The 26,566-nt window shown below is 40.9% G+C and overlaps 3 protein-coding genes across 6 annotated transcripts in view; 2 read left to right on the top strand and 1 right to left on the bottom strand.

Moving 5' to 3' along the window:
• Positions 1 to 787: 787 nt before the first annotated feature.
• On the bottom strand, positions 788 to 13,444 carry cd99 (CD99 molecule). 2 transcript variants are annotated; one of them, XM_023426972.2, is made up of 14 exons: positions 13,218 to 13,438; positions 11,708 to 11,737; positions 10,825 to 10,878; positions 9,329 to 9,373; positions 9,157 to 9,195; positions 8,984 to 9,031; positions 8,734 to 8,772; positions 7,357 to 7,410; positions 7,189 to 7,269; positions 6,348 to 6,380; positions 5,485 to 5,505; positions 2,866 to 2,982; positions 2,707 to 2,760; positions 788 to 2,470 (listed from the first exon to the last, which is right to left on the bottom strand). In XM_023426972.2, exons 1-14 carry the CDS (start codon positions 13,279 to 13,281, stop codon positions 2,442 to 2,444), a joined length of 708 nt encoding a protein of 235 aa, XP_023282740.1. In that variant the 5' UTR covers positions 13,282 to 13,438; the 3' UTR covers positions 788 to 2,441. The 2 variants fall into 2 exon arrangements, with proteins under 2 accessions (XP_023282740.1, XP_023282741.1); XM_023426973.2 differs by lacking the exons at positions 788 to 2,470; positions 2,707 to 2,760; positions 2,866 to 2,982 and adding an exon at positions 3,660 to 5,088 and having other exon boundaries at positions 13,218 to 13,444.
• A 7,105-nt stretch (positions 13,445 to 20,549) lies between these two features.
• The window catches only part of dhrsx (dehydrogenase/reductase (SDR family) X-linked), an 11,227-nt gene continuing 5,210 nt past the window's right edge, over positions 20,550 to 26,566 (top strand). For 2 of the 3 annotated variants that reach the window (XM_023426971.2, XM_023426970.2), the window contains exons 1-2: positions 20,550 to 20,684; positions 26,083 to 26,190. In XM_023426971.2, coding sequence (XP_023282739.1) covers positions 20,585 to 20,684; positions 26,083 to 26,190 — 208 coding nt within the window. In that variant the 5' untranslated portion in view covers positions 20,550 to 20,584. The remainder of the gene's footprint in view (positions 20,685 to 26,082; positions 26,191 to 26,566) is intronic. The other variant, XM_087179542.1, reaches the window with a different exon arrangement.
• On the top strand, positions 20,561 to 25,870 carry LOC111670319 (E3 SUMO-protein ligase ZBED1). The gene is made up of 2 exons (XM_023426969.2): positions 20,561 to 20,684; positions 23,122 to 25,870. Exon 2 carries the CDS (start codon positions 23,171 to 23,173, stop codon positions 25,220 to 25,222), a length of 2,052 nt encoding a protein of 683 aa, XP_023282737.1. The 5' UTR covers positions 20,561 to 20,684; positions 23,122 to 23,170; the 3' UTR covers positions 25,223 to 25,870.

Raw genomic sequence — 26,566 nt, 5'->3', positions numbered from 1 at the left:
TTAGGACTCAAAGGTAAAGGAAGCGAAAAAAACAGAAAGTTGTTGTTTTTATTGATAATGATCAATTTAAAGATAATTTTATTTTAAAACATTAAAAAATATTATTCATATTTTATTCTTTATTCTTATAATTACATACAATTACATCTTTTCACCAAAATTGTACTGTTATGCAAATTGCTTGTGAGCCAACTTGCAATACCTTTGCGGCCCCACCAGAGGGCCCCAGCCCACTAGTTGGGAACCACTAGGTCATGTACATTTTGAGTGCACATAACATGTTTGACCAAACCAGCAGTTTTTTTATTGTTATCTAGTTAACTAAGTAGCTGTTAAATATGAAGCCGCCTTTTGGATGTCATGATTATTTAATTGGTTATAAAATATATGTATATGTATATATGTGTATACATGTATATAACCAAAAACTCTGAGCTAATAGGCCAAAAGCTAATAAGTAGACACTGTGTTGATACTATTTTGCTATAAAAACTGGTCCCACAATTCAAAAATCAATATCCATGCTCAATTTGGCAATATAAATCTGGCCTATTATATTAATGTTCTGTCCCAGTTACACCTGGTTCCATGGCCCGAACCTGGTCCATATACAGCATGACTGTCAAATGCTACTTCCACATCTGGGCCAATTCTGGCACACACAATACTGGAGAATAAGAGCCGGAATCTGCCCAGATGTGGAAGTATACGGGCCAGACTCGGGCCTATGTTGAGCCAGAAGTTTCATTTTGCTGTCTGGGTTTGATGACATAACAAAACATTCATAAACTGTACAACAGCGCTTTTATTGAAAACATGTACGCACGCTTTAAAACCACTCGTAAAAGTATGCTTGTAATGTTTGAATCAAAAATAGAAAATAAAAAATCCCATAATACACTTCAAAATGAGATTACGATTGTTGATGTTGAAAACCTTAAAGTAAAAACTGCAGCATCAAAGCCTGAAGCAAAACATCAGCGCACATCTATACACATCATTCTCAAGTATTTACAGCTCACGAGGAGGCAGCACATTTTAATATTTTAGCATCATAACAACAGCTGATGCAACAGTTCTGCTTTTATGATGCTTTACGTGCTAATTGTTGATCTATCTTTAATAATATTGGGCTGTAAAACTGTGCGTTTGTCACTCAAAGCGATCAATGAATCCGTTGTTAGTATAAAGATATCGATTAGTGCGGCTTTGAGAAACGTAAAAGTTTTCACATATCAGACAAAGATTGACTTGGCAGTGCACTGGGAAACCCCAAAATAACGAGAAGCAAAAAAGCCGATACGTGTCCTGTATGTTACATTTACATATGCGATATTAACTTTGTGTAGATTTACTGGTTGTTTACATGTAGTAAGTTTAATTTGTGTCGCAAAACGTTCATCTCTTCACACACACAGCATTTTAGATCGAAAAGCTCCTACTTCTGAGTGAGATGTGACACGGCTTCAGACATGTTGGTGTTTATGCTGTAGATATGATCACTTCCATTTCTTAAACTATTAATTAAAGGTCCCATATAGTATAAAGGAAGATGTCCGTGTGTTGTTTGATTATAAAGCAGCTCTAAATAAAACACATATGGGACCTTTAATTGGAATTTATTTGAAATGTAACCTTTGTTGTTGATGCAAATTCAACACTTCCTCCATGTTTACAGGTTATCTTGATCATTTCCACAGCGTGAACATCATTTGAAGAACAATCACGTTTTGCCTTTCTGTCAAAAATCTCTTCCTGAGTGAATGTGAAAGATCTTTAGGACGAGTTAAGGTGCTTTGAGGACAAAAAAAAAACAATGTGGAAGCAACTGGAAAGTGGAAGGTAACAGTTGCCGGTACTTCTGCATCCACCTCAAAACTTGGACAAATACAAATAGAACTATCCGCATTTTTTTTTTTTGTAATTTAGGTGAACCAACCCTTTAAAATGTAAGGAACAAAAGAAAATATTCTACATCAATTCTGAGCTAAACAGACACAAATACAATTAAAGGTTTGTTCGAGGTCTGCCGCACTGAAAAAAAGAAAACATCTGTAACAAACACCTTAGCCATGTAGCAACTATGTTAAACTACACACACACACACACTGTACTGCACACACATAAGTGTGTAAGAGTCAGGAAACCAGAACTCTGTATTGCTGTGTACAGTCATCACACACAGCCAAAGCACAAAAACACAAAGATGAAATTTGTTGAAACCATCGCCAGGATAAAGATTTAGTTAAAAGTGAACAGAGAAAGAAAATGATAAAAAAAAAAAAAACTAACTGCATTTTCTCAGGATACAGTGTTTTTAAATGTTGTGTTTTATAATCATGCAGCTGAAAGACCCGGAGAGAGTCTCTTTGTCTGGACCAGAGATGACTGAAAGTTGAATGAAGTTGTGTTGCCGTGACGACGCCTCTCGTCTATTGCGTCTAGTTCGTCCTGAGGAGGTTGCTGAGGACTGGAAGCGGAAAGAAGAAGACAATGAATGCAAAGAGGCTGAGTGGATTCTAAAGCAACTACCCGAAGTTCACCACCGGGGGTCAGGCTGCACGCAAATTTTTGTTACTCCCCTGTGGATATATGGATTATTTTGATGTCTGCTCTTTCTCTAGTTCTGTACTTTACACCATTGTGGTGTAGGGGACTCAACACTCTGGGAATCTCTCACAAGGAGAAACAGAAGCAGAAACTCACCTTGAGGATCGGAGTGAGTACCATGCTGACCTTTACCGCTCTCCGGATCTGCACCTGAACACAGACGCTCTCATCAGTGACATCCGCTCTGATAAACACTATTGTGCTTCCTGTTATTTGTGATACTGTAGGCAAAGGGTGAAGAAGAACCAGACCAACCTCCCTGCAGCTTGAAGCACAGCTTTTTCTTCTGGTAAGCAAAGTAACTGGACGCCGCTCCCAGCAGAGCGACTCCTATGGCGCTGGCAATTCCTGCGATCTGTCCAGACCCCGCCTCTGCAGAACAAACACACACATACACACACCTGAGTATTACAGAATATATATAACAAATATCTATTATGTCCTCTGAACTACATGTTGAAATATGGTCATCCTGGGTCAGAATCTGAGTAAAATATTATTATATAATAATGTTTAATCAATTTCGGCCCTGGTTTCCAAACTGAATTGTCGTAACCTCAGTTATCCACAAGGTGGCAGCCAATCACTTTTAATAACCAGCCAGGATTAACTTGCATTGGGATAAAGTGTCCAGAACACACAGCAAGGACAAACTGAAAAGTAAAAAACAGCAACACCCAGTCTCCAGGGTGGAGCGCGCACACACACACGCGCACACGCACACACACTCACACCGATAACGCACACTCCAGCTGCAGGGATGATAATAACGATCAAACAGTGAATCGTGAGTCATAGTGTGTCTTGTGATGGCGCAGTGTATTCAAACAGGGCGTTGCCTGCACGTTGAAAGACAAAAGAAAACCCGTATAGCCTATAGAATGACTTACTGCTAGTAAATGCTGAGCATGTGGACAGCGTTCTTCTTTCCCACACACGTGCAGGACACCTGAAGGGGCAGTATTCTACTCCCAATCCTGTTTGTTACTGTAGGCGTCTGTTTTAGCCGCACATGCTAGAGGAGACTGGGGACGGTTGCAACCAGGGGCTAGATTTTTTTTCATGACCTTTTATTCGAATGAAGCAAAACTTACTTAGTTTGAATCATTGTTCTGTTTGACTTCTAAGTGACACGGTTGCTGTTTGTTTTATTCATTATCTCAAAACTTGCTGTCATTGCAGCAATGTCACAAATCCCATGAAAGACTCGAGGCAACAATAAGAAAAGTTACAACTACAAAGAAGACATCAGAAATAAATACACTACCAGTTACCAGAGTAAACAAAGAACTATTCACGAGCTACAAAATACCAGAGGGAAAAACATCATCTGATCAAAAATCTAAAAGCGAAGTTTAACCAAAGAAAATGAATGATTCTACATGATTAGAACAAATGGTATGTAAAGAATGTGTAAAGGATCCAGGGCGTGTCCGGACATGGAGTAATGACACTCGCGAACACTTTGTTTCTACAGATGTAAACATTTTGTTATTTTCTGTGCAGCTCACGGACCAATACATGAAATTTTAACTTAACAGATCCTGGTTATTATGTGCAGGAAATGGCTCACAGTGACAGGATAGTCACTGTGAGCCATTTCCTGCACATGAGCTTATTTAAATACCAGCATCTAAACAACCGACATAAACAAGAATGAAAAGGAAAGTACCCTGCACATCAGGTAACAGGTGTTCACGCTCCACTGCAACATAAATATCGCATAACAACAACACACGAATGAGTCATGGCAAACCATAAAGAGGAGAGCAGGGTGGAGAGGGTGAGGCAAAGTAAAGTATGTACACACCCAGATACAGGGTGTCTGTTAAGTCTCACAGGAGAAAGTCAATGCCGTGTTGTGTGTTGAGAGTAAACCAGAGGTCAAAGGCCGCAGAGACTGTTACATTCTCTTGTTTCTATGTAAACTTTGACAGCAACTTGTGCGCTGCTAATACCTACTAGCTGATTTAGCATGGTCTCTGGGGATGAAGAAAGGGGATGGACAAAATAACAGAAACACGTCACTATACAAAAGAGATGAAGGGAATGTGGGCGACAATCGCAGTCACATGTTCCGCCCCCTGATAGCAACTGTTTGCGCCATTCAACTTGAAAGAGCAACAGCCAATGACTCAGTCAGTCAGTCGTTGGGTCAGGTTGTTACCACATTACCACATTTGTCGGTGTGAGTGCTTCTGTTATTATGTCCACTTCCCGTAATATGATGAGCTTAAGCACCCAGTTTTCGAAGAACTTTGAAACATTTTGTAAACCGCTAATTGAGTGCGACCTCAGACCCGACAGCCAATCAGAACATTAATGGACTGATGGCTCATGGCATGGCCTGCAGCAGTTCCATGGCCCTCTCTAGCAGAGGTGTTAAGATTTGCTTTAAGTTGGACATCCACATATAGAATTCCTCTGGCATGTTAGCATTTAGCATCTTCAGGATTTGGCCCCACAGAAGGTCTGGATCTGCAACGACACACAATCGAAGCAGGGTTTTAGCCGGAGAAACCAGACCAGGGGTAACGATGTGAAGAAGTTCACTCAAGCCAACTGACAATTAATCCTCACAGACGCCAGATGTTTGTCAGGTGAAATTAAACTAAACGCATCTGATCAAACAAGCTGAAAATTCAGCGTCAAGATGATGCAAATAGTCTGACGGCAGCACGTGGAGTAAATGAAACACCAACGCAACTGCTCAGTGACAAACAGAAGCAGTGAGCACAGCTTCCTCAACAGGAAATACCCAAGAACGAGCAAATCGACTTTACAGGAAACGATAACGATGCCTAGAGTGACACTGACAGAGCAGACACACAAGACAGGAAGTAGATCCAGAACAACAGCAGAGATTGGATTTACCTTGAGGCTGATCGGCACCACCTGTGAGGAACACAGGAACACACATCAGTCTACACACATTCTTTCAAACTATAAAACATATATGACGCACCAAAACCTACATAATAATACAAGCAATAACCTGTTATTGTTAGACCCGTAGACTGTAAATAAAGATGGACGTCTGTGACATCACACATTCGTTTCTGAAGAGCGGTTTTGAAGCTCAGAGTGAGCTGCCATCACCATCTAATTCAAAAATGGGCAAAGAGGCGGAGCCGAGACTATTGCATACGCTCACCCACCTGTCACTCAAAGCGCCCACGCCCTCAATTTATGCATAACATGCTCATTTCTGATGTAAAGTTGGACATTTTAACATGGGAGTCTATGGGGATTGACTCACTGTTGGAGTCAGACTCTAGTGGTCGTTAGAGGAACTGCAGTTTTTTTCAGCCCAGGAAATTGACGCTTGGAATAAAGTCACTTAGCATGTGACCATACTTCCTCCCATTTGAGTCCTGGCCAGGAAATTTTCCTGCTTTTAACTCGATGTTTATGCTCACATGCTACCTTGCTCACAATGGACATGGTCTAATATTTACCATGGTAACCATTACCATATTGCTAGGTTGATGTTGATGGGGAATTCTGCAGGTATTTTATTGGACAAATTATAAATCAAACCTGATGATGTTGCTGTGAGAAATATTACTGCTGCTGCTGATGTTTTGATTTCAGTTGTTACAAAACATCGCATAGAGAAATGAAGAACTAAACTAGAACTGTTTTGCATGTTGACGACTGATGCGTCCACAGCTGCTTTGTTGTGATCAGATGCTCCAGTAAGCCAAGGCTAAGTAAGAATAACAATAAAAACGTACCGTTATGATCATTTCCAGGGTCAATAGCACCGCCTGGATTCAAGAGAAGGAAAAAAGTCAAGTTAGACACTTTTTCTGGTCACCCAACAGCAGAGTCTGAGACGGTGCATTTGATTAACATCAACAGAAATAGACACAACAGATCAGCAGTACTGTTGCTTTATTCTCCATGAGTAAATTCTAGCGCAGACCTTCGGTATGCAGTGAGCTGCAGTTAATAACAGGTTACTGTAGCTGCTGTATATGATCGTGCAGAATCCACCATGTGGTTCTAATTAGAATGGCAATCCTGTGTTTTTTGTTTTTTTATTCTCTTTTTCTCTCTTTGGTAGAACAGCAAATTCCTTCCATGCTCTGACTAAACAACAGTATAGAGAGAGACAGCATCTGTGCCTCAGTGGATGAACAATAGGCCTCTTTTTTTCTATGTAAACCATGACAACCTATGAAAATACAAGCACTAAACTTCTGCACAGTTCAGGGGAAACTGAAGAAAATACATCTGGTTTTCGGTATAAAAGTAGAGGATTACAGTTCTTTAAAACAAATTGGACTTCTTTGCCATACCAGCTAAACGAAAGCACAAACACAAATAGCTATTGTCAGAGAAACAGTGAATAAACTGTACTTTTATTTTATTTTAATACAGCGCCTTATTTGAACCTTATCATCAAACCAGCAGTGCACAGGGATGTAAATTTGTAATGAAGGGTGCTGTAACAAACCAGAAAGTGTGTATTTATCCTGATGTGTTTAAGTGACATTCGATCAGGCAGCTGGCACGACAAGTAAACGCCACAAATCGAAATGAGCGATGTTTACGGCAGCACAGACTACCTACCTCCTCCTGAGCGGCCCCCGTCAGGCTTGTAGTCCCCATCTCCAACAGCTATCAAATCGGAGTCATCGAACGTCCCGCCGCCTGTGAGACATCAACAACACAATGTATAAATGTATGTCCAGCGTTGTTTCTTTAAAATAAGAAGTCGCAGAACTTCCTCCGACTTACCTTCACCGTTCTTTGGTGGGTCGACAGCAGGTTTGTCAGGTTTGGGGTTGGGGTCTGCGGGTACAGATGGGAGACGATGCAGAAAGGTTCATTAAACAAGAAGCTTACAGACAACACTGGCGAAAGCACAGGGAAACGCGTGAACTCAAAACAGGAGACAGGAACAGGCAACATGAACAGATCGAGGACAACCACACACGAACAGCTTTTCGACCAACCAGACATGAGCGTGCACGTGAACCAACGAGGACAAACCCAGAAATCAACAGAGAGACAACAGGGACAAACTGCTTGCAAACACAGTTTAATCCATTAGTAAGTACTGAGTACTGGGACTATTTTATCTTACTTTATCTTAGCTTACCTTAGCTTAGCTTAGCTTACCTTAGCTTAGCTTAGCTTAGCTTAGATTACTTTACCTTACCTTAGCTTACCTTACTTTATCTTACCTTACCTTAGCTTAGCTCAGCTTACCTTAACATAGCTTAGCTTACTTTACCTTATCTTATCTTATCTCATCTTATCTTATCTGATGACATCTTGTTTTTTTAAAGAGCTTTGTAACTTTGTTTTCAGCTGTTCTATGTGAACAAAGTTTATTACGATTGTCGTTATTCCACTTCACCATGTGGAGAAATCTAAACCTGGACATGTTTAGTTAGAGTTGCTAAGCAATAACTGGACAATCATGCAGCAAACAGTCAACTGACATAGTTAAAAAAATGAAGTATTCTTTTAAATAATAAAAAGCTTCAGTCTCTGTGTCACACGGTGAGGTTAAGTTGGGGTTTTGTCCTGTCTCCATGTCTTGTCATTTCCCGTTTTATTTTGAAAAGTAACTCTCCTCTCGTTTCAGGTCACTTGCGAGCACTTGTCATGCGTCGCCTGTCTGAGTGTCTTCCCTGATTCCTGATTGTGTCCACCTGTTCCCCATTTGCCCTCATGTGTCTTATAGTCTGCGTCTCCCTTTGTCCTGTGCCAGAGTGTCTCGTTCCAGTCGTGCACCCCGGCCTACTGTCACAGTCCGCGCCTCGCCTTGTCTTTGCCTTATACTTCGTCTTTACCTCCATGTGAGTGATTTTTTGTTTGTAATTTCATAGAGTAGAGTTTTCTGTTTGTCAAGTTCATAGCAGTTTTTGTAGCCTCCTCGTGGAGTGATTTTCTGTTGGTTTATTCCTTTTTTGTTTCAGCAGTTTTGTCCCTCCAGTTGGAGTGGGTTTTGTTTATTAGATTCTTTCCCGAATAGCATCATTTTTCATAGTTGGTTTTATTTGTCACTCCCTCTCGAGGTAGGGGTATTTAAATAAAGACTGCCTTATTGACACTCTGCATCTGAGTCCTCATTCTAGTCCAGGCCTGACACTCTGACAGCTTTACCTGGACCCAGAGCATCATCCAGGTTAAATCCAAAGCCACCTGTAACACATAAGCACACAAACCATAAACATTAATGGACTGCTTCACCGACATCACAGAAACGACATCTCTTATTCAAAAGCCACCTGTAACGCATACATACGCATACAAACTTTAAACGCTAATGCTTCACCCACATCAGAGAAACAACATCTCTAAAACTATTGCGTAGCTAGAAAACACTAGAGGTCTGTGGGAAAACACAACCTACCAGAATCTCCAGAACTTGGCTTCTTGGGTTTCTTAGTCGCTGGCACATCTGATGGAAAAATGATTTATGCAGTCAAGGACGAGAAATGATCTTTGTCTTTTCAGATTCTATTTTGAAAGATTTTCAAATCACAGAGACTTTCCACCATCTGCTTCGGTCTCTGACAGCTTTACCTGGACCCAGAGCGTCCCCGAGGTCAAACCCAAATCCACCTGTAACACATAAGCACACAAACCTTTAATTAATTAATGGACTACTTCACCGACATCACAGAAACGACATCTCAAAACCATCACATAGCTAGAAAACACTAGACTGTGGGGAAACAACAGAAAACCAACCCACCAGAATCTCCAGAATCTTTCTTGGGTTTCTCAGCCGGTGTCAAATCTTAGGGAAAAAAATATTCACGCAGTCAAGGACGAGAAAACATCTTTATATCTATCGTTCAGGTTTGAAACAGCCATATGATACAGAAAAAAGAATGAACACTAAGCCGTAGGGTTAATCTTATGTGGGTGTCTCACTTTTCCAACTGTTGTGCAGAAGTGAAAAACAGTGTATTTAAGTGTATTCTACTTCCAAATGCATGTAGAAGGTCCGACCCATCTGGAGGGAAATGATGGGAAAAGTATTGGATTATTCCAAACAAACCGTTTTATGCAAACTGTGTTTAACCTGAGATTACTAAAACCGTACTGCAGGTATTTTCTTATGTTTAGTATTAGGTACAATACATCAACTGGATGAGTTTATGCAGTGTCCTTTGTTTTCACTGCCAAATCAGTGGTTTTGATAACATGGGGAAAACCAGTTTCAAACCCGTCTGATGACTTATGACAAAATCATAGGAATCAGGAAGGTGAGTTAAAGCCACGAGCTAGCTGGTTAGCATGCTAACTTCAGCTAGCGATTAGTAGCTTCAGTCAGGGAGTTTCTTTCCACCACTGGAGACAGGAATTGATGAAATCAAATAAGAAATTGTAGAAAATAAGAAAATATGACCCTGAGCTGTCGCCTGGTAACTAGTCCAGTCCACATCATATTATACGATTAGCTTTGGCTATACAATGTAAACGTACTGTCATCCTCAGCTAGACACTGTCTTTACTTCTAACTCGCTATTGTTAGCATGCTACGGGCTAAACTAAGACAATGAACATGGTAAACATTACACTTGCTTTTAGCTCACAGCAGGCTCTTAGTCGGCTCACACACCAGCTGTGGTTGTTTCTGTGTATTAGTGGACATTTTGGGGTAATGGTGAATACACTAGGATTCATCCCATCTACAGAAAAGGTGAGAAAATCTGGCCGAACAGCAGCCAGACAAGCACAAGCTGCATAATCTCCCTCTTTGGTTGGTGCAGGATCAGCGTGTTTCATCATAGCAAACCAACAGTTGTGGCTTTTCATAGATGGCATCACTTCCTCCTCCTGGTGTTTGATGCAGTGGCGTATGATGACTTTTACAGAAGTAAAGATCCTCTATGAGGCAATGACTGTTCTGAGATCAGATGTAAGGCGAGACATTGCTTCCACTTCCCTATCGTTCCGACGGACGTCTATTTTTAGCATTAACTGGTAAAGCGCCGTCTGCCTCGCTCTGCCCGCATGGCACAACACTGGTTTAGCGTTCCGGTGTCTATGCTAAGTGAGGCTAACCACATCCTGGCAGCTGCTCTGAGCTTTAGCGAGCAGATAGCGTCCCTCAGAGACAGTGAGTAGGTGTTAGAGTAATCCTTCTATAGAGTAAGAACCGGCAATTTAGTTAAACCCACAACCCTTTCTGACTCTACTGTGTCCCTGAACCTTTTTACAATGAACAGGTGAAGTACAAACCATCAGATTTAGGCTTCTCCGGGGCCTTCGGGGGCTCCTTGGGGGCCGAGGTCGCTTGTAAAGGAAGAAAAGGAAACGGCCGGTGTTACTGTCTGGGCAGGTCAACATTTCCACCCTCCCCTTCAGACTTAACATTCATCTGCTTTTGCTAGCTTCTCCCCTCTAACAGAGTTAACTTTACAGTGTGCATTGAGTGAATTCCCTTCATAATAAACATCAATACTTCACTTTGTAGCGTGTAATAAATAGACTATAAATAGATAAATAGATTGTGCGTGTGAGAGCTTCGGGTTTTAAGTTTACAAAAAAGTTTGGTGATAATTAGGCTGCAGCGCATGATCAGAGCTGACAGTTGCTTGGTTATTAACTGTATCAACACACAGACCAGAGATCTGCAGCAGTACAGCAGACTCAGCCAGGCTCGGGCTTTAAAGGTCCCATATTTTGCATTTCTCCTGTGTTTTTAATTTTATAATTAATTTTCTTATGTTTTTTGTTAATGTTATTGTAGCTTTTTACATCTATTTCATTGTATCTCATTGTCATCTTTCTTATTTGATTCGTCCTTTGTCTGTTTAGCTCGTCGGTCATCTGCACTAACCTGTATGAAAACTGCCATATAAATGAAGTTTGACTGATTGATTCTCTCTGGAGCTCAAGCAACAAGGCTCTAAGCCTCTCTTCTAATTGGCTGACTGTTTTCTGAGCGATCCAATAGAAATATAGCACATTTCAAGTGAAACACTATAACGGGCACAGTATTCATATAGAACCTCGACCTGCTTTATAATCAAATATCATACACCTTTATACAATATGGGACCTTTAAAAAACATGGTGCCAGATTTGATTGTAAAACATCCCACTACAGAGAGTCACTCACCTGAGTCAAGAGCATCAGACAGATCAAATCCTGTGTGAAGAAAACACAAGGGACAGTGTTACAATCAGTACTAGAGATGCACAAAACACCTTAAGTTAAGATTTTTCATTTTAAAGTCATTAAACTGTTGCACAAAAGTAAGGGGGAAAACTAAAGGTACCTCTGACTCTATCTTAACTGCAACATGTCTGAGTTTGCGGAGATGAATGAAGAACGTGAACATCCCAGGAAAAGTAGGAGAAACCCTAAATGATTACAGTTTTTATGCCGTGTGATCTTTCCGGTCGGGTACAGTCGAGGTGTTTCATGTCTTTCTGTAAAATGTCTTTCACTGCTGTAAATGCCTCAACTTTTTTTCCTTAACTAAGTAAACCTCCCTTAAGTATCTCCCTCAGCTAAGAAGAAATAAAACCTTAAATGTCATACTTGAGTGGAAATCTACTATTAACCAGCATCAGTGTTTATCTCTTTGTCATTAACTACCTCTGACTCTACAGTCACGCAAAGAGGAAACACATGTGCTCCGTGTACGGGTGTCGTAGTGAGCGAAACGGTGTGTTTGCTGGTCGCCACGGCAGCGCTGACTTTGAAGTATGAGTCAGTGCCGAAGCTGGGGAGTCATTTCGACACAGAAAAGAACATGCCAGCACTTTTTGCCCGGGAGGCTGTTACATAAAGAAAAAAAGAAGCTTCACAATAAAAGCCTCCCAGCAAAGAAAATGAGTAACAAAACACAATTTGGACACTTTCGGGCGAAGGAATCTGGAGGTGCAGCTGTAGATTTGAAATATACTTCACATTTTGCAGTATTTTCTGACATAAATAAACCAAAAAATTGATCAGTCAGACAAGCTACTATCCCATTCAGTCAACCCAAACTCTCAATCAATTATAAAATAAATTAAAAAATCATTTATTTTCCAGTAACACCCACACACACACACACAACTTGTTTCTAGTTCTGGGAAATATTCCAGTGCTACCAGTGGTTATGTAATCTGTATTTTTTCCAAAGTATTTATGGGTTTCTTGTACATTATGGGACCTCATTATTTCTGTACACTTGCAAACTGATGGCTCTGTATCATCAGACTCTATGAACCACACAGTCTTATTGCTGAATAAAACCTGATCCAGATCTCAGAATTTAAACTGGGGTTATTCATACGTCATTATTCTTATGCCGACACATCTTTCCCTTTTTAAGCCGAGGCTGTTAACCCAGTGAGAAGCTGAGGGACACAGTGTCCACACCCGGACTCAGCACCATTTGCTAACTACTACGTAATAACCATAGCGTCTATTACTGTGCTCTGATACACTGACTTTGGTTTGGTAATAGCCCCGCGAGCTGCTAGCAAAACATCCAATACTTTGTCTTAAATTAGCCACAAGCCTCCTGTGCGTCCTCTTAAGAGGCACGCGCACTAAAATACATAGCGCGGCCATAATGTAGTCATTACACAACTTATACTTTGCGTTGTGATAATAATTAAAATAACTCGCTTACCGCCGTCTGTTAAAGTTCCAGTCACCAGAAAAAGAAGTAAAACAACCCTCAAACAAAACTTCATGTTGGCTCTCCCTGCTTTTCTCCCGCTGCTACGTAAGTTTTTAGATAGTTTTTTAAAAACTACGTCAGCTATGTTTTCATGTGTCTCTCTTTAGCTAGCGCTTATTTGTAGACACAGTTTTCTTGTCCAGACCGGTGTCCTCTTACAGTTCATGAGTCAACTTTGCCAGGGAGGAACAGACTGGGTGTGGCTCTCGGAGGGGCGTTACACGCTGGTATAAAATAATGTAAATGAAGAATTTAGCCCGTTATTTTATCAATGAGACATACACAGAATTTCATAAAGATTAAGCTAACTTAGCTTTTACTTCTTTGTCGGTTGTCAACGCCCCTAAAAAGTTCCGTTCATTTCAAGCGACGCCGAACTACGTTCACAAATGATACAATTTAAAATGTTTTCTTGTGTCCACAAAACTACAGACCTTGCCAAGCTTATTTTAACAGTGTATACATGTTTGCTACATTCATTATTATTTCGGTGTCGATTTCAGTCATATCAAAGCACAAAGTTAAATGAAAAATAACTTTTATAACCCATTCTGATGCTTCTGTCCCAAAAACAAAGCTAAGGACAAAAGTTGCATTTTTATTAAAATAAGCGCTGCGTAATGTGATTGGTTGAATATGATGTAACCCGAATTCACCAGAAGGTCCTTGTTGTTAGTGTGATTGGTGAAGGGTGTCCAAGAGTCCTGTGGTTGCTTAAAGAGGGGGCATCCTTAAATAGTAGCCTAATATTTGAATGGCCTTTGGCGCATTGTTGAGATATATATATATATATATGGCTTCAAGGCTTGTGTGCCTCCTAGTGTATGTGGATCCCATTTCATTTTGACTCAGAAGATGATGGGGCATCAGCATGTACAGCTGCCCACTGTCTCAACCATATTTCATCATCATCTTCATCATAGTAAAGCCTACGCAAGAGCAATCTTTTTCTACAATAAATAAACTTCCGCTTGCCCAGTCTTTCACAGTCGACAAGTGCAATTCCTTCCCGTCACTCTAGGTCAATGTCAATGTCGAGGTCAATTTGAACTGTTAGAGACTGTAGCGACTGATTTATTTGATGACTCGTGTTCGATGACGTCTGATAATTGCTACCAGTAACCTGTAAAGTTTGTTGTTAACGTTGGTTCGGTGTAGAATCGTCCTCAAATATCTCTTTGTAGACCAGAGAATCATCAAGACCCACAGGTATGATTTGATGATATCAGGGGCGCCTTAATATTACTGTGGACATATTACTGAACAGTGAACTCAAAAGCAAGGTACGGTAGACATCTTCATATTTCAGATCTGATTTGGTTTGACAAAGTTGGAAAAGCACAGGTGGAAGTCAGCTTATATTATTAACAATGGCTTGGTTCCGAAGGAAATTGCAACACAATGCAGCAATGAATATCATTTCCTGCCTTTAAGTTAAATATGGAAAAGTTCTGGCCCCTCTTGCTATGACTCTGTACATATGTCTCATTACGCATTAAACATCAGTGTTTTTATAAGTGTTTATTGATAAGGAAAATTATTGATAAGTTCAGGCGTATCCGGGGGCTGCTGGCTGTCGACCCTTCCTCTCCCTACCTAAAAACACAAGCAAGGTTCAGTCAGTTAAAACGAACAGAGGGTGTGTATCACTGTAATCTGTTAAAGCCACAGGATGCACTTTTTTTGATATAATTGTAATATGCAATATCTTCTACAAATAGATGGTAACAACACTTGGGCCTCCAGTGATACAAAGCAGTTGTTCTCAAGCCCTTGAGGGCGTTCCTGGTGGTCTCCGGCAAAAAGGGGAATTTATTTCTCTATAATTGGATCCATAAGTAAAACAATGACAGAATATATAACTATTTTGGTTCATGGGTTCAAACACTGTTTGGGATAAAGCATCTAAAAGGCAAAAATCTTATCAAATGGGGGTCCATGGTCTAATTTCTGTCACTTTAGGGGTTTTCATGCGAAAATGTTTGAGAACCACTAATACGCTTGTCACACGGTGAGGTCAAGTTCGGGTTTGTCCTGTCTCCACGTCTCGTCATTTCCTGTTTTATTTTGAAAAGTAACTCTCCTCTCGTTTCAGGTCACTTGCCCTTCCTCGTGCGTCACCTGTCTGAGTGTCTTCCCTGATTCCTGATTGTGTCCACCCATTTGCCCTCATGTGTCTTATAGTCTGCGTCTCCCTTTGTCTTGTGCCGGAGTGTCTCGTCCTGTCGTGCACCCCGGCTTACTGTCACAGTCCACGCCTCGCCTTTGTCTCTGCATTATCGTACTTATTCTTTACCTCCAAGCGAGCGATTTTTGTTTGTATTTTCATAGTCTAGAGTTTTCTGTTTGTCAAGTTTGTAGCAACTTTTGTAGCCTCCTCGTAGAGTGATTTTCTGTTGGTTTATTCCTTTTGTTTTAGCGGATCTGTCCCTCCATTTGGAGTGGTTTTTTGTTTATTAGATTTTTCTCTATAGCATAATTTTCATAGCTGTTTTTATTTTGTCCCTCTCTCTCTTGAGGTTGGAATAGATAAAGTCTGGCAAATTGTTACTCAGCATCTGAGTCCTCTTTCAAGTCCAGGCCTGACAACAATGAACAAAAATAGAAATGCGACACTTTTGTTTTCGCTCCCATTTTTCATGAGATTGAACTCAAAGATCTAAAACATTTTCTATATCCACAAAATAACCATTTCTCTCAAATATTGTTCACAAATCTGTCTAAATCTAATTTTAGCGTGCTCTATCTCTATGATATGTGTCTAGGTTATAATTATAAATATTATAATAACTCCTGATAGGTTTTCAAAATTGCAATTGCGTGTATGAAATAGCAAAGATCCTCTATAGAGGAGATATCCCACTACAGGCTAGTTATGGTCTCCTTAGTGGGCGTGGTCCCTCAACCCCTCCTTCAAGCAAGGCAACTGGCATGAAATGTGACAGAAGCTAATATTAAAATATATCCCTGTCTAATCTTACCATCTGAGATGATACAACATGGATACAGTACAAATTTGCGCCTTTTTTGCCGCTGAAAAATACACTCAGACCAGCTTCCGGTCTCCTAAAGGGGAGAGGAGGTGAGGAAACCCACGTGACCCCGATACAGGAAATCATCAGAAATGAAGCTTCTCGGTTTCTCTAGTATCTCTGGAAATAGGTCTATATTTCATGATATTATTGCATCTTTATAATATGTGTCTGGGTTATGTTTAGGGATGTAACGACGCGTCGCGAGACAGTTAAAAATCGATACAAATCGGTTGAGATGAAAAAATGAATCGCGATTCCCTTTTTAAACAGCAGAGGGCGTAATCTACCTTTGATTTCACGTTTTGGACGAGAGACATGGGCGGTGGCAAGTTGGCGGTGATTTTTTTTATTTCACGTGTTAATGTTTAGCCACGTTTTTATTTCTTATGTTTTTTTTCTGTTTTTTTTTTTTTTTAGGAACTACCACTTCCAATCACATCCATTGCACCTTTTGAATTTTGGGCCATGTGTACCCTAATGGAGCCTGAAGCCCCCAAGTTTTTCAGGCATCACCTTCAAGGTAAATTGACACCATAACCATGCAGTGATCATTTTTCTTACCTCTCGCTGTGACCGTTCCTGTAACCAAGAGCAGAAAGATGGTAATCCTCGAACCGGACTCCATGATGGCCTTTGGTTAATTCTTTGCGCTCAAGACAAACTAAAAGTCAGCAGCAGCGCGGCAGAAGTGGCTATGTACCAGAATTACAGGCCCGAACTTTTTAAAGACAGTCTAGGTGTGTCAGACTGACACGGGGTCCGCATATCAGACATATTGCAAAAGAATATTCTTAATGAACCAGAAAAAGGTGATTAGTTTAAAGCCAACTGTAATTACTGAGCAATTAGTGGTGAGTGGTGAAGTAAATATTATGTTACCATTACTCTAATAGAATAAGTACAGTAAAGAGAGGGAAAAGAAAGACCATCGATAACCAAATGATAAAATGTAAAACGATGTAACTCCAGCAGTCGTCGATCCACCAAACCAAACGACAATGAATTATTGAATCGGTAGATATCGGTCTCAGCCAATGAGAATGACCAACATAGTGGACAGATTACAAATCACTATGATAGGTAATGCAACTTGTATCGATATAAAGTAGCAGTATCACTAATTTAATCTGCCGGTGATGCTTCATCCCTCTGTATCCAAGGCGATCCCGGTGGCTTTCTTCATCGTCGTCATTCTGCTCATTCTCTACCCGTGACACATCTGTCAGGATGTGGATTGTGACCAGATCTGAGGGACTTTAAGGTCTCGTATTGTGTAAAGGTAAATTTCCACGTCTTTTTTTTATTATTATGAATTATATTATGAATAAAGCAATCTATATTAATACTGTGAAAATATCAAAGCACTCAGTCCACAGAGAAATGCACACAGCCTGTATTCGGAAACTGGGTTAGAATATTGAGGTCCGGTATGTTTGGGAACCAGTGAACCTGGAGAATATGTCTTTGAATATGTCTTTAGTATTACCACCCACGGGGGATTGTAGCTATTCGGATGTATTTTAGACCTGTACCGGTTCATAAAAAGCTGTAATGGCAGCTGCTTGGTAGTAGTTGACGCGCCTTGTCAACTTGCCAATACAAGTTGCCATTGGCCAATCACATGCAAGTCAGCACAGACTCCTGATTGAGTATTTCCGTCGTTTACCTCAGATCAGGCCAATAGACTTTGGGCCATCATTCAAAGTAAAATAATCATCCGTTAAAGCTGCACCGATCAGGTCACGTGGAATCGCTAACACGTTCACCTTATCAGCTGATGATACGTCAGTATTGTGTTTACAAAAAGTCAATGAATGCAGCTTTAAATTAACTTTTTTTATGCCTGTGACCGCACCACAGGTTGGAAACCACTAGATTAGAATTTGGTGGTCAAAGGTTACACATATAGTTTTACTAATATTTACTGTTGTACACTCTACATTTTTTTCTGAGCCTCTATAATAGATATAAAGTCAGCCTTTGAAATAACCTTTTTGGTCATTTGGAAATTATACACAAATGTCCCATGCTGCAAATTTCCCAGATTCTCAGAAAAGGCACATGCTGCCTGGAAGAATCAATACACACTATTGAAGCATTCTTCATGGCGTGCTGCTCCATAGATATACATGAATTCTTGTGGTGAGGTGGAAAAGATCAGTAATAGAGCGGGATCATTGTGCGTGTTCGGGCCATAGTTGACATCTGGGAGCGTATCTACTAAAAAATGAACTTGTAATATGAATTTCTTAACCACCGCTTGAAATGCGACTGATGACTTTTTCCTGCAGGGGGCTGAGAGGTCGTGTTAGGCCGCATGAAGGAAGTTCAGATTCCTGACTTCCTCTCACAGGTGTATCTGCAGACGACGAGGGCTGATTAATTTTAATCATCTGCACCTGTAGTTGTTGTATCAGACTGATCAGAATTTACACTTCTTTTCAAAACATGACTGATTGCGAACCTTTTACGGAGAGGCCAAAACGGTTGAGAGCAGAAGATCCTCAGTCCGTCTGTCCGGGAAGATTTGACGTCGACACGATAGCGTGCAGGTGGACATTTAGGCATTTTGGTGGCGGTAAAAGGTCAGGGGGTCGTTATCAGCACTAGGGGTCATCCTCCAGGGACACTGCATATTGTTCTCTCCTATAGTTGTTTTATCAGACTGCCACAGATATTATGAAAGAAGCATGACAATGCCCCCGCAGGAAGAGCGGTGGTTAAGAAATTCATATCACAAGCTTATTATTTAGTAGATACACTTTCAAATGTCAAATAAGGCCTACACACAATGATCCCACTCTATTACTAATCCTTTCCGTTTCTTCATGTGTAACTATGAAGAATGATTCAATGGCGGATATTGATTCATCCACATGGACTGTATGTGCCTTTTCTGAGAATCTGGGGAAATTTCCAACCTGGGAAATTTTGAGTGCGTCATTTAAAAATGACCAAATATGTTATTTTATCGGCCGATTTAAGTATTTAAGACTCTTTATATTTATCGTAGAGGCTCAGAAAAAAGTCTATGAGACAGAAAACGGAGCACTTAGACCTTCATTTTGAGAAATGCTGCACAATGTCTTCGTAAAAGCTGATCAAATTAACAATGTACACGTGATATGAAATCATAAAGTCACACGCCGGTTAATTGCAAAAAGTGCCGACTCGTTCACAGGTCAGAACATAGACCGAAAAATAATCACGGGAAAGCGCCGGAATGCCGGCTTCGGTTTTATAGACAATAATTGCTTCGGTATGGCCGTGGTGAATCTTCCTCAGGCTGAGACTCAAGAGGTTTATCCACGGTGACACGGAGCGATGCCCTTGGCTTTTGCACATGCACTACACAAAGGTCATGTGTGTGGTGTGGACAGCCCGACAGATGCATTGCCTAGATATGGTGGAGGCCGCTCGGAGGGGGTTCAGTTATAGTAGAAGAGCAGTGGTGCCATAAAAATCCTTTAATGGCCCCATATTGTTTGCATATTGCATTTTTGTAGGCTAACCCCGGTTCCCTCAACAAAAAGCCAGTATGAAGTATTTTCACATTGGCTTTCGGATTAATACAGAAAATAAACTCTGTGACAGTTTATGATACCGACTCATTTTGTTTAGAAGGTTAATCTCCATTAATTAAACTTTTATGATTTTTGAAGCCTAAATACAATGGCTTGAAGTAAAAAGCTAATATTAGGCTGTAAATGAACTACACCACCATTGCAGGAATTATGACTTTAGTTTAGTTTTAAAATGTCTTGAGCTTGTGTTTGCCACAGACCTTACCTCAGTCATCTAAACCCATTCAAAAAACCCATAGACTCAAGTACAAGGGAACAGGAAGTTCTAAAATGCGAAATAATTCCGTGGTTTAAGGACTCATCCCCGGAGGTTAACGCGGTGTGTACATATGCCGCGTATAAAAGCAGCAAGTTAAGGTCGATTTAAGGTCTTATCATAATAACTGTGCGAATTAAAAGGTGAAAAATGAGTGGATGTACTCGTGGAGGTTTTCCCCTGCAGCTTTTCTGTAACAGTTATTAGCAACTACAATCGGCTTTATTCTATACTTCGATTTACTCACAAGATGTATCTGGAGAGAAAAATAAGCTTTCTTGTCTCAATACTTAATCTGTACCATTTTTGTGGGATCTTGTGACGCAATTTTCTTAGGGGGCGGAACCCACGAAGAGACTTATCCGGCGCGGGCACCGGCCCGGACTTATTTCGGTGAAGTACAGTGGGACTCGTGAAGCTGTTCGTTGGAACGCAAGAAGGATGTGGCTGCAGAAGGTGTTGGTGCCTCTCCTCCGACTGTATCTATGCGGAATTAAAGTTCTTCTGTATCAGATGTTCAACAGATCTTTTACGCTACCAGGTCAGATACATTCACATTTACCAGATACCGTCTGCTTATTTGTATACAATTTCCCATTGCCCTGGACGTGCTGTTTTTGTGTGCCGAACTCCGTGAGAAAAACGTCTCTTAGAAGGTTTCTGTCTTATATATAGACGAAAGATAAAACATAGAAAAGAGTGGCGTCAGTCACTTTTAACTTAAGTGTCTTTTGGTCAGTTCGGCATATATCCGATTCTCAAAGCTTGTGAGGTTAACGAGTTTAACGACTGATTCACTCGGAACAGTCCATTATAACCTTCCACCCAAATACTCAGAGATAACACTGTAAACCAGAGCTGTAATACTGTGTAGTGTAGTGGAAACATCACGTGTATGCGGAATCCACCAGAAAAGCAGCCACTGAAAGAGAACAGGACTAATTTCTAATTAGACTAATAACGGTCACGGCGGCATTAAATCGGTGGTATTTTGAACGGGGTTTGGTGAAGCTGTCTGCTCGTCGCTCTAGTTAGCCAGCTAGGGTGACGGCTAAAATAATGCTTTATTAGATATTAAAATAAGATTAAGGTCACATTAAGTGATTAAATTGCACGTTTTAATGTAAAAACTTTTATTTTGAAATGAACCAGAGAACCTGGTCATACACCTTTTATTAGTAAAAAGAAAAACCTCCATGAGACTTAGTTCATCTTTTTCATTGTAGCCATGAAAATGCTCAAACTATTGATTAGAATACTTACTGATAATATAGCAAATAAATGCAAAGTAATTTATATATATATTTCATATATATATATATATATATATATGAAATATACGTTTTTCTTTTATATATACAAATATGTAATAACTATATGAAACCTATTACAAATAGGTCATAACAATTTCCAATCTCATATATATATATATATATATATATGTGTATATATATGTATATATATATGTATATATATATGTATATATATATATATATATATATATATATATATATATATGTGTGTATATATACACACAAATATTATCTATGAGTATTCCATATACGTGATAAACTTTTATCTTCATATATTCACAGGATGTATGGGTTAACTGTAAATGTATTCCATTTAAATGTGACAAAACAGTTATTATTAATTGCGGCTCGCTCAGAATCATTAAGTTTAATATGTGACTTTTGCGGGACGATAACATAGGATTATATCTTAAAGCGATTTTGCTGAAATTTGATATCATTAAAAGGCATACCAGCCCATACAGTATAAAAACAGATTTTATTTATTTATCATTAATTGGATTACAGGGATTTCCCTAGTGAAACCTGCCTGAAGAATAAAGGAAATTCCCACTCTGGAGTTTCCCTGGAAGTGCTGCCTGTCACAGTAAATTCTTTATTTTTTAATCACCTCAGTGTGAAATTTGACATTTGTGTGAAAACGGAGGAACTCGTAATGTCTCTGCTAATCCACTAAAAACAAAAACGTATATAGACCTGTTTGGTGATCAAGGATGGCAGGAAAATATTAAAGCTATCAGGTGACAAAGACCCCGTCAAAGCTCATCACATGTGCTTTTGTAACGTCAGATCGTCCCCGCCTCCCCTTCAGCTCCGTGGTGCTCCCCTGGGGAGGCTTTAGTCTTTCTCTTTCTCTTGATCCTGCTGAATGTCCATGTTTATTTCCAACCAGAACCACAAGTCAAATTCATCCAATGTGCTGAAGACCACGAGATGTGCTCAAAAGCTGTGGAAAAAGCAGCGACTCGCTCGTTTTTATTCCTCTTCGTGCACGCTTCCGCCGGTGTGAATAGTCTTTGATTGTTATATTTAAAGCTATAAACCAAAATGGAATGTTGTGTTCAAGCATGTGACGGTAGAGTGAGAAATAATACATTGTGCTTGAAGACAAAGAGCCGGTTATGCCTCCAGATTGTGAAAAGGGGGTTATAATCTTATTATCTCTCAAAGAACGGAGGCCATTTAGTGGGTAATAAGGGGATTTCTTAAATCCTTGTTACACGGAGTATCCTGCACCATGACAAACAAATAAAGACTAACCGCCTTTATGATTTATATAGCACCAAATCATAACATTAATTACCGGAAGGCACTTCACAGGCTAATAATATAGAGAGAAACTTTCATCCAGGCTTTTATGTCTTTAAGATGCTTCAAGTTTGACTACTTGATTAGTTTCATCTGGCTTCGTAGATAAATACAGCTGGGTGTCCCACGCAATGGAAATTGATGTGGTGCTAATATTCCTATGGGAAGCATATATAGGGTGAAAAGTACATGAACAAACTGCTACTAATCTGTTTTTTGTACGGTAACCTAGCACATGAACGGGATATTTTAGCCGGTTAGGATTCAGCTGATATGAAACTGAAAGATTTCAAATAGCTGTAATGGTTTCACCCACCTGTTAATATCCTCAAATGTTTATTTCGCTGTTCTTGTCAGGTGCTCACTAAGTGAAGGCATCGAAGTGGATTGCTTACCAAAGGAACCGATGGAGGGTAAAAGCTCAGGACGTTCGCGCTCTGGCCTCAATCTAGTCGCACACCCACGAGCAAAAAGCAAAGTCTGGAAATACTTTGGCTTTGACACGGATGCAGATGGCTGCATATTGCACTGGAAACGGATTTACTGTCGCGTTTGTATGAGTCAAATTGCTTACTCCGGAAATACGTCCAACCTGTCCTACCACCTTGAAAAGAACCATCCAGTAGAGTTCAGTGAGTTTGTGAAGAGCAACACGGATCAGATGCGTGAGGCTTTTGCCACAGCGTTCTCCAGGATAAAGGCCGAGCCTTCGGGTCTACATGGTCAGCAACAGTCCGGGGACTCAAACTTAAGGCAGGGCTTAGATCATGAAAACAGACGTCACAATGACCTTACAATAGCTATCGTCAACTTCATCTGCGAGGGGCTGTACCCTGTATCTGTAGTTGAAGAGCATACCTTTAAGACCTTAATGAGTACCGTCGACCCCGGGTACTGTCCACCCGCCAAAAGCGAACCGGCTGTTAAAACGGTTCCTCAGATGTATCGCCGTGCCCGGGACAAGGTCTTCGGCGATCTCACCGGGGTCGTTAACTGCGGTGTTACTACGGACCTCTGGCAAAGTCAAACCCGGAACAGAACATACATTTCACTCTCCATGCATTCGGTCGACTACAATAGTACGACCGGTTTCTCTATGACCAACAAGTGCCTCAAAACTTTTGAAGTACAAGAAGAAAACACGGCTGAGAATATCACTAGAGCAATGTATGAAACCTTTGTCGAGTGGGGGATAACTCACAAAGTCAGAGGCGCAACCACAAACGGTTCAGTAGACATCGTCAAAGCATGCTCGCTCCTGGAACTGTCCGTGGAAATGCCTTGCCTCGGACACGCCATCAATCGCGCGACGGACGAAGCCTTCCGGCTGCCGCGGCTCGACAGCTTTTTGGGACGCTGCCGCAAACTCGTCGATCGTTTCGGAGAACCTGCGACGTATCTGCCGAGAGAAAAGCAGAAGCAGCACGGCCTCGCTCGGTGTGAACTCATCTCGGACAGGGGCGGGTCTTGGTCGGCCACATTAGCGATGTTACAAAGACTGAAAGAGCGACAGGTCGCCGTTACCGCGACACTTACGGAGAGTTCCGTCGGCCATCATTTCAGCTTCGATGGCTCTGACTGGACTTTGTTGGAGGGCTTGATTGAAGTCATCCATCCTTTTAAAGTTGTGGCGAATATGATGACTTCTTGCAGGTACCCGGCCATTAGCATGGTAAGGCCTGTACTTCATATGCTGTTGAACACCAACCTCCAAATTAAGGAAGGAGATATCAAAGAGATCAGCATGACCAAAGAGGTCATCTCCAAGGTGCTATCGAGCACCTATTCGGAGAATTCGCCGCTATCGCAAGAGATCTCGACGTTCCTCAACATCGCTACGTTCCTCGACCCCCGGTACAAGAAGTTACCTTTCCTGTCCACTCGGGAACGCTCCAAAGTCGAGAGCAGCGTCATCGAGGAGGTGAAGGCGATCCTGGAGAAGCGGACGTCGGAGCGGTCGCGCCTCGACGATTTCTCCCCGTCGTCTCAAGAGCCACCTAGTAAAAAACAGGCACCTCTAAGAGGATCTTCGGCCGGCAGTACGACCCGAGACAACCCTCTCGCTGCCATATTTTGCCAGTCCGATGCAGACCGGAGCCAGGAGGAGCTGCACGCTCAGGTTGTAGAGGAGCTGAGCAACTATAAGTCACAGAGGGTTCTAGGTCTGAATGAAGACCCTTTACTCTGGTGGTCAAGTCATGCAACCTTGTTCCCCACCCTCCCCAAGGTCCTGCAGAAGTACTGGTGTGTTCCTGCCACAAGTGTACCCTGTCACAGGCTGTTCAGTTCCTCTGGAACTGTTGTGTGTGGGAAGAGGAACCGCATAGCTCCGGCTCTAGTAGATCAGCAGGTATTCTTGTACGAGAACTCGCGGAGCTACTACGAAGCGGAACCCTGTGAGGACGATTTGGACGGTGTTTGGGAAGGAAACCGTACTCCGAGTCGGCCTCTTGAGTGACCGGGCTTAAAATTGTATAAAGTCAGACCATTTTGACAACTTTATTCTCTGTGCACTGGGGGCTACATGCTTGAAAAGCATGAAAAAACATCAAAGCGTTTCAGTCGGCACAACGAAAATGTAACGGACCCGTTAACGATTGTACTGTAAACCGCTAAGAGCGTGTACGTACGTACGTACGTATGCATGTACGCATGCTCTGGAACTTTTACTTTGGACAAAGACGGGCTAGCTGTTTCCTATTTCCCCCGGTCTTAATGTCACATCCTGACTCGGGCTCTTAATGTAAAAAATGGGAGTGATCTCAGCGTGGGGAAAAACAAGGAAAAGAGTGTAAATCGACGCGCTTCTTTTTCTATTGTACAGATAAGAGTCTCCGTCATAGTCGTGTTTTCTTTATCAAAATATTTACAGAAAATGTTCATCGTAATAAAGATAACAGCAGATTCCGCCGCAATATGTTCTTATGGGATCAAACAAATGTGCAATATAGTAATAGTGTAACAGTAATACTGTGAGTTGTCTCTGTTCTCTCTATGTCCATTTTTTTTGTCCATATCTGTTGCGGTTTGTGAACGTGAAAATGTACATTGGCATGTATACTATATGATGTAAAAGAACTTTGTGAAAGTAAAGACTTGTTTTCAATATTTGCCACAATGGACGATACTCAGACCATTTTTATTGCACTAGTAATTGTATTGTAAATATAATCACAATTGTTTGTCTATGGCGACATACTTTGATTGCCTCAACACAGTCCACATCACGTCATCTCTGACCTTTTGACCGCCAGTGTGAAATCATATCGATAAGGATTGTATTATGTTCTCATGCGGCGCCCTCTCTCCTCCACACAGTCTTACCCGAGCAAAACGGAAGGGTTGCCATTGTGACGGGCGGTACCAGAGGAATGGGTTTAGCGACAGCGAGACACCTGGCAAGCCTCGGCATGCATGTTATCATAGGTAGGCAACTGTCCGATCATATGCCCTTCCTCAGTCAGATTACTGTGTATATACCCTGCTTTCCCTTCTTAATACAGGTCGATGCATCTCTGCAGTCCAGCTTTAATTAAACAGACTTTCCTTCCGGTAAATTTGTGGTTTATATCCTAAAATGTAATGAATGGAGGCCAAAGTTACAATGTATGGAAGAGAATAAGGGCTACATGTTTTTTTGTTTGTTTTTTCATTTTTATTTAAAAAAAACAAAAACATCAAAAAATGTATCAAATGTGGCCCTAATCCTCTTATATATATATATATATATATAATATATATATATATTATATATATATATATATTAGGATATATACGGTACCTTTCCGTTAAAGAAAGAAAA

The sequence above is a fragment of the Seriola lalandi genome, unplaced genomic scaffold (assembly GCF_002814215.2).
Source record: "Seriola lalandi dorsalis isolate HSWRI2012SDOR001 ecotype SW California unplaced genomic scaffold, Sedor1 jcf7180002054850, whole genome shotgun sequence".
Taxonomy (NCBI): Eukaryota; Metazoa; Chordata; class Actinopteri; order Carangiformes; family Carangidae; genus Seriola; species Seriola lalandi.
Note: the sequence above shows the minus strand (reverse complement) of the source record. Positions and strands in the feature narration are given on the sequence as shown.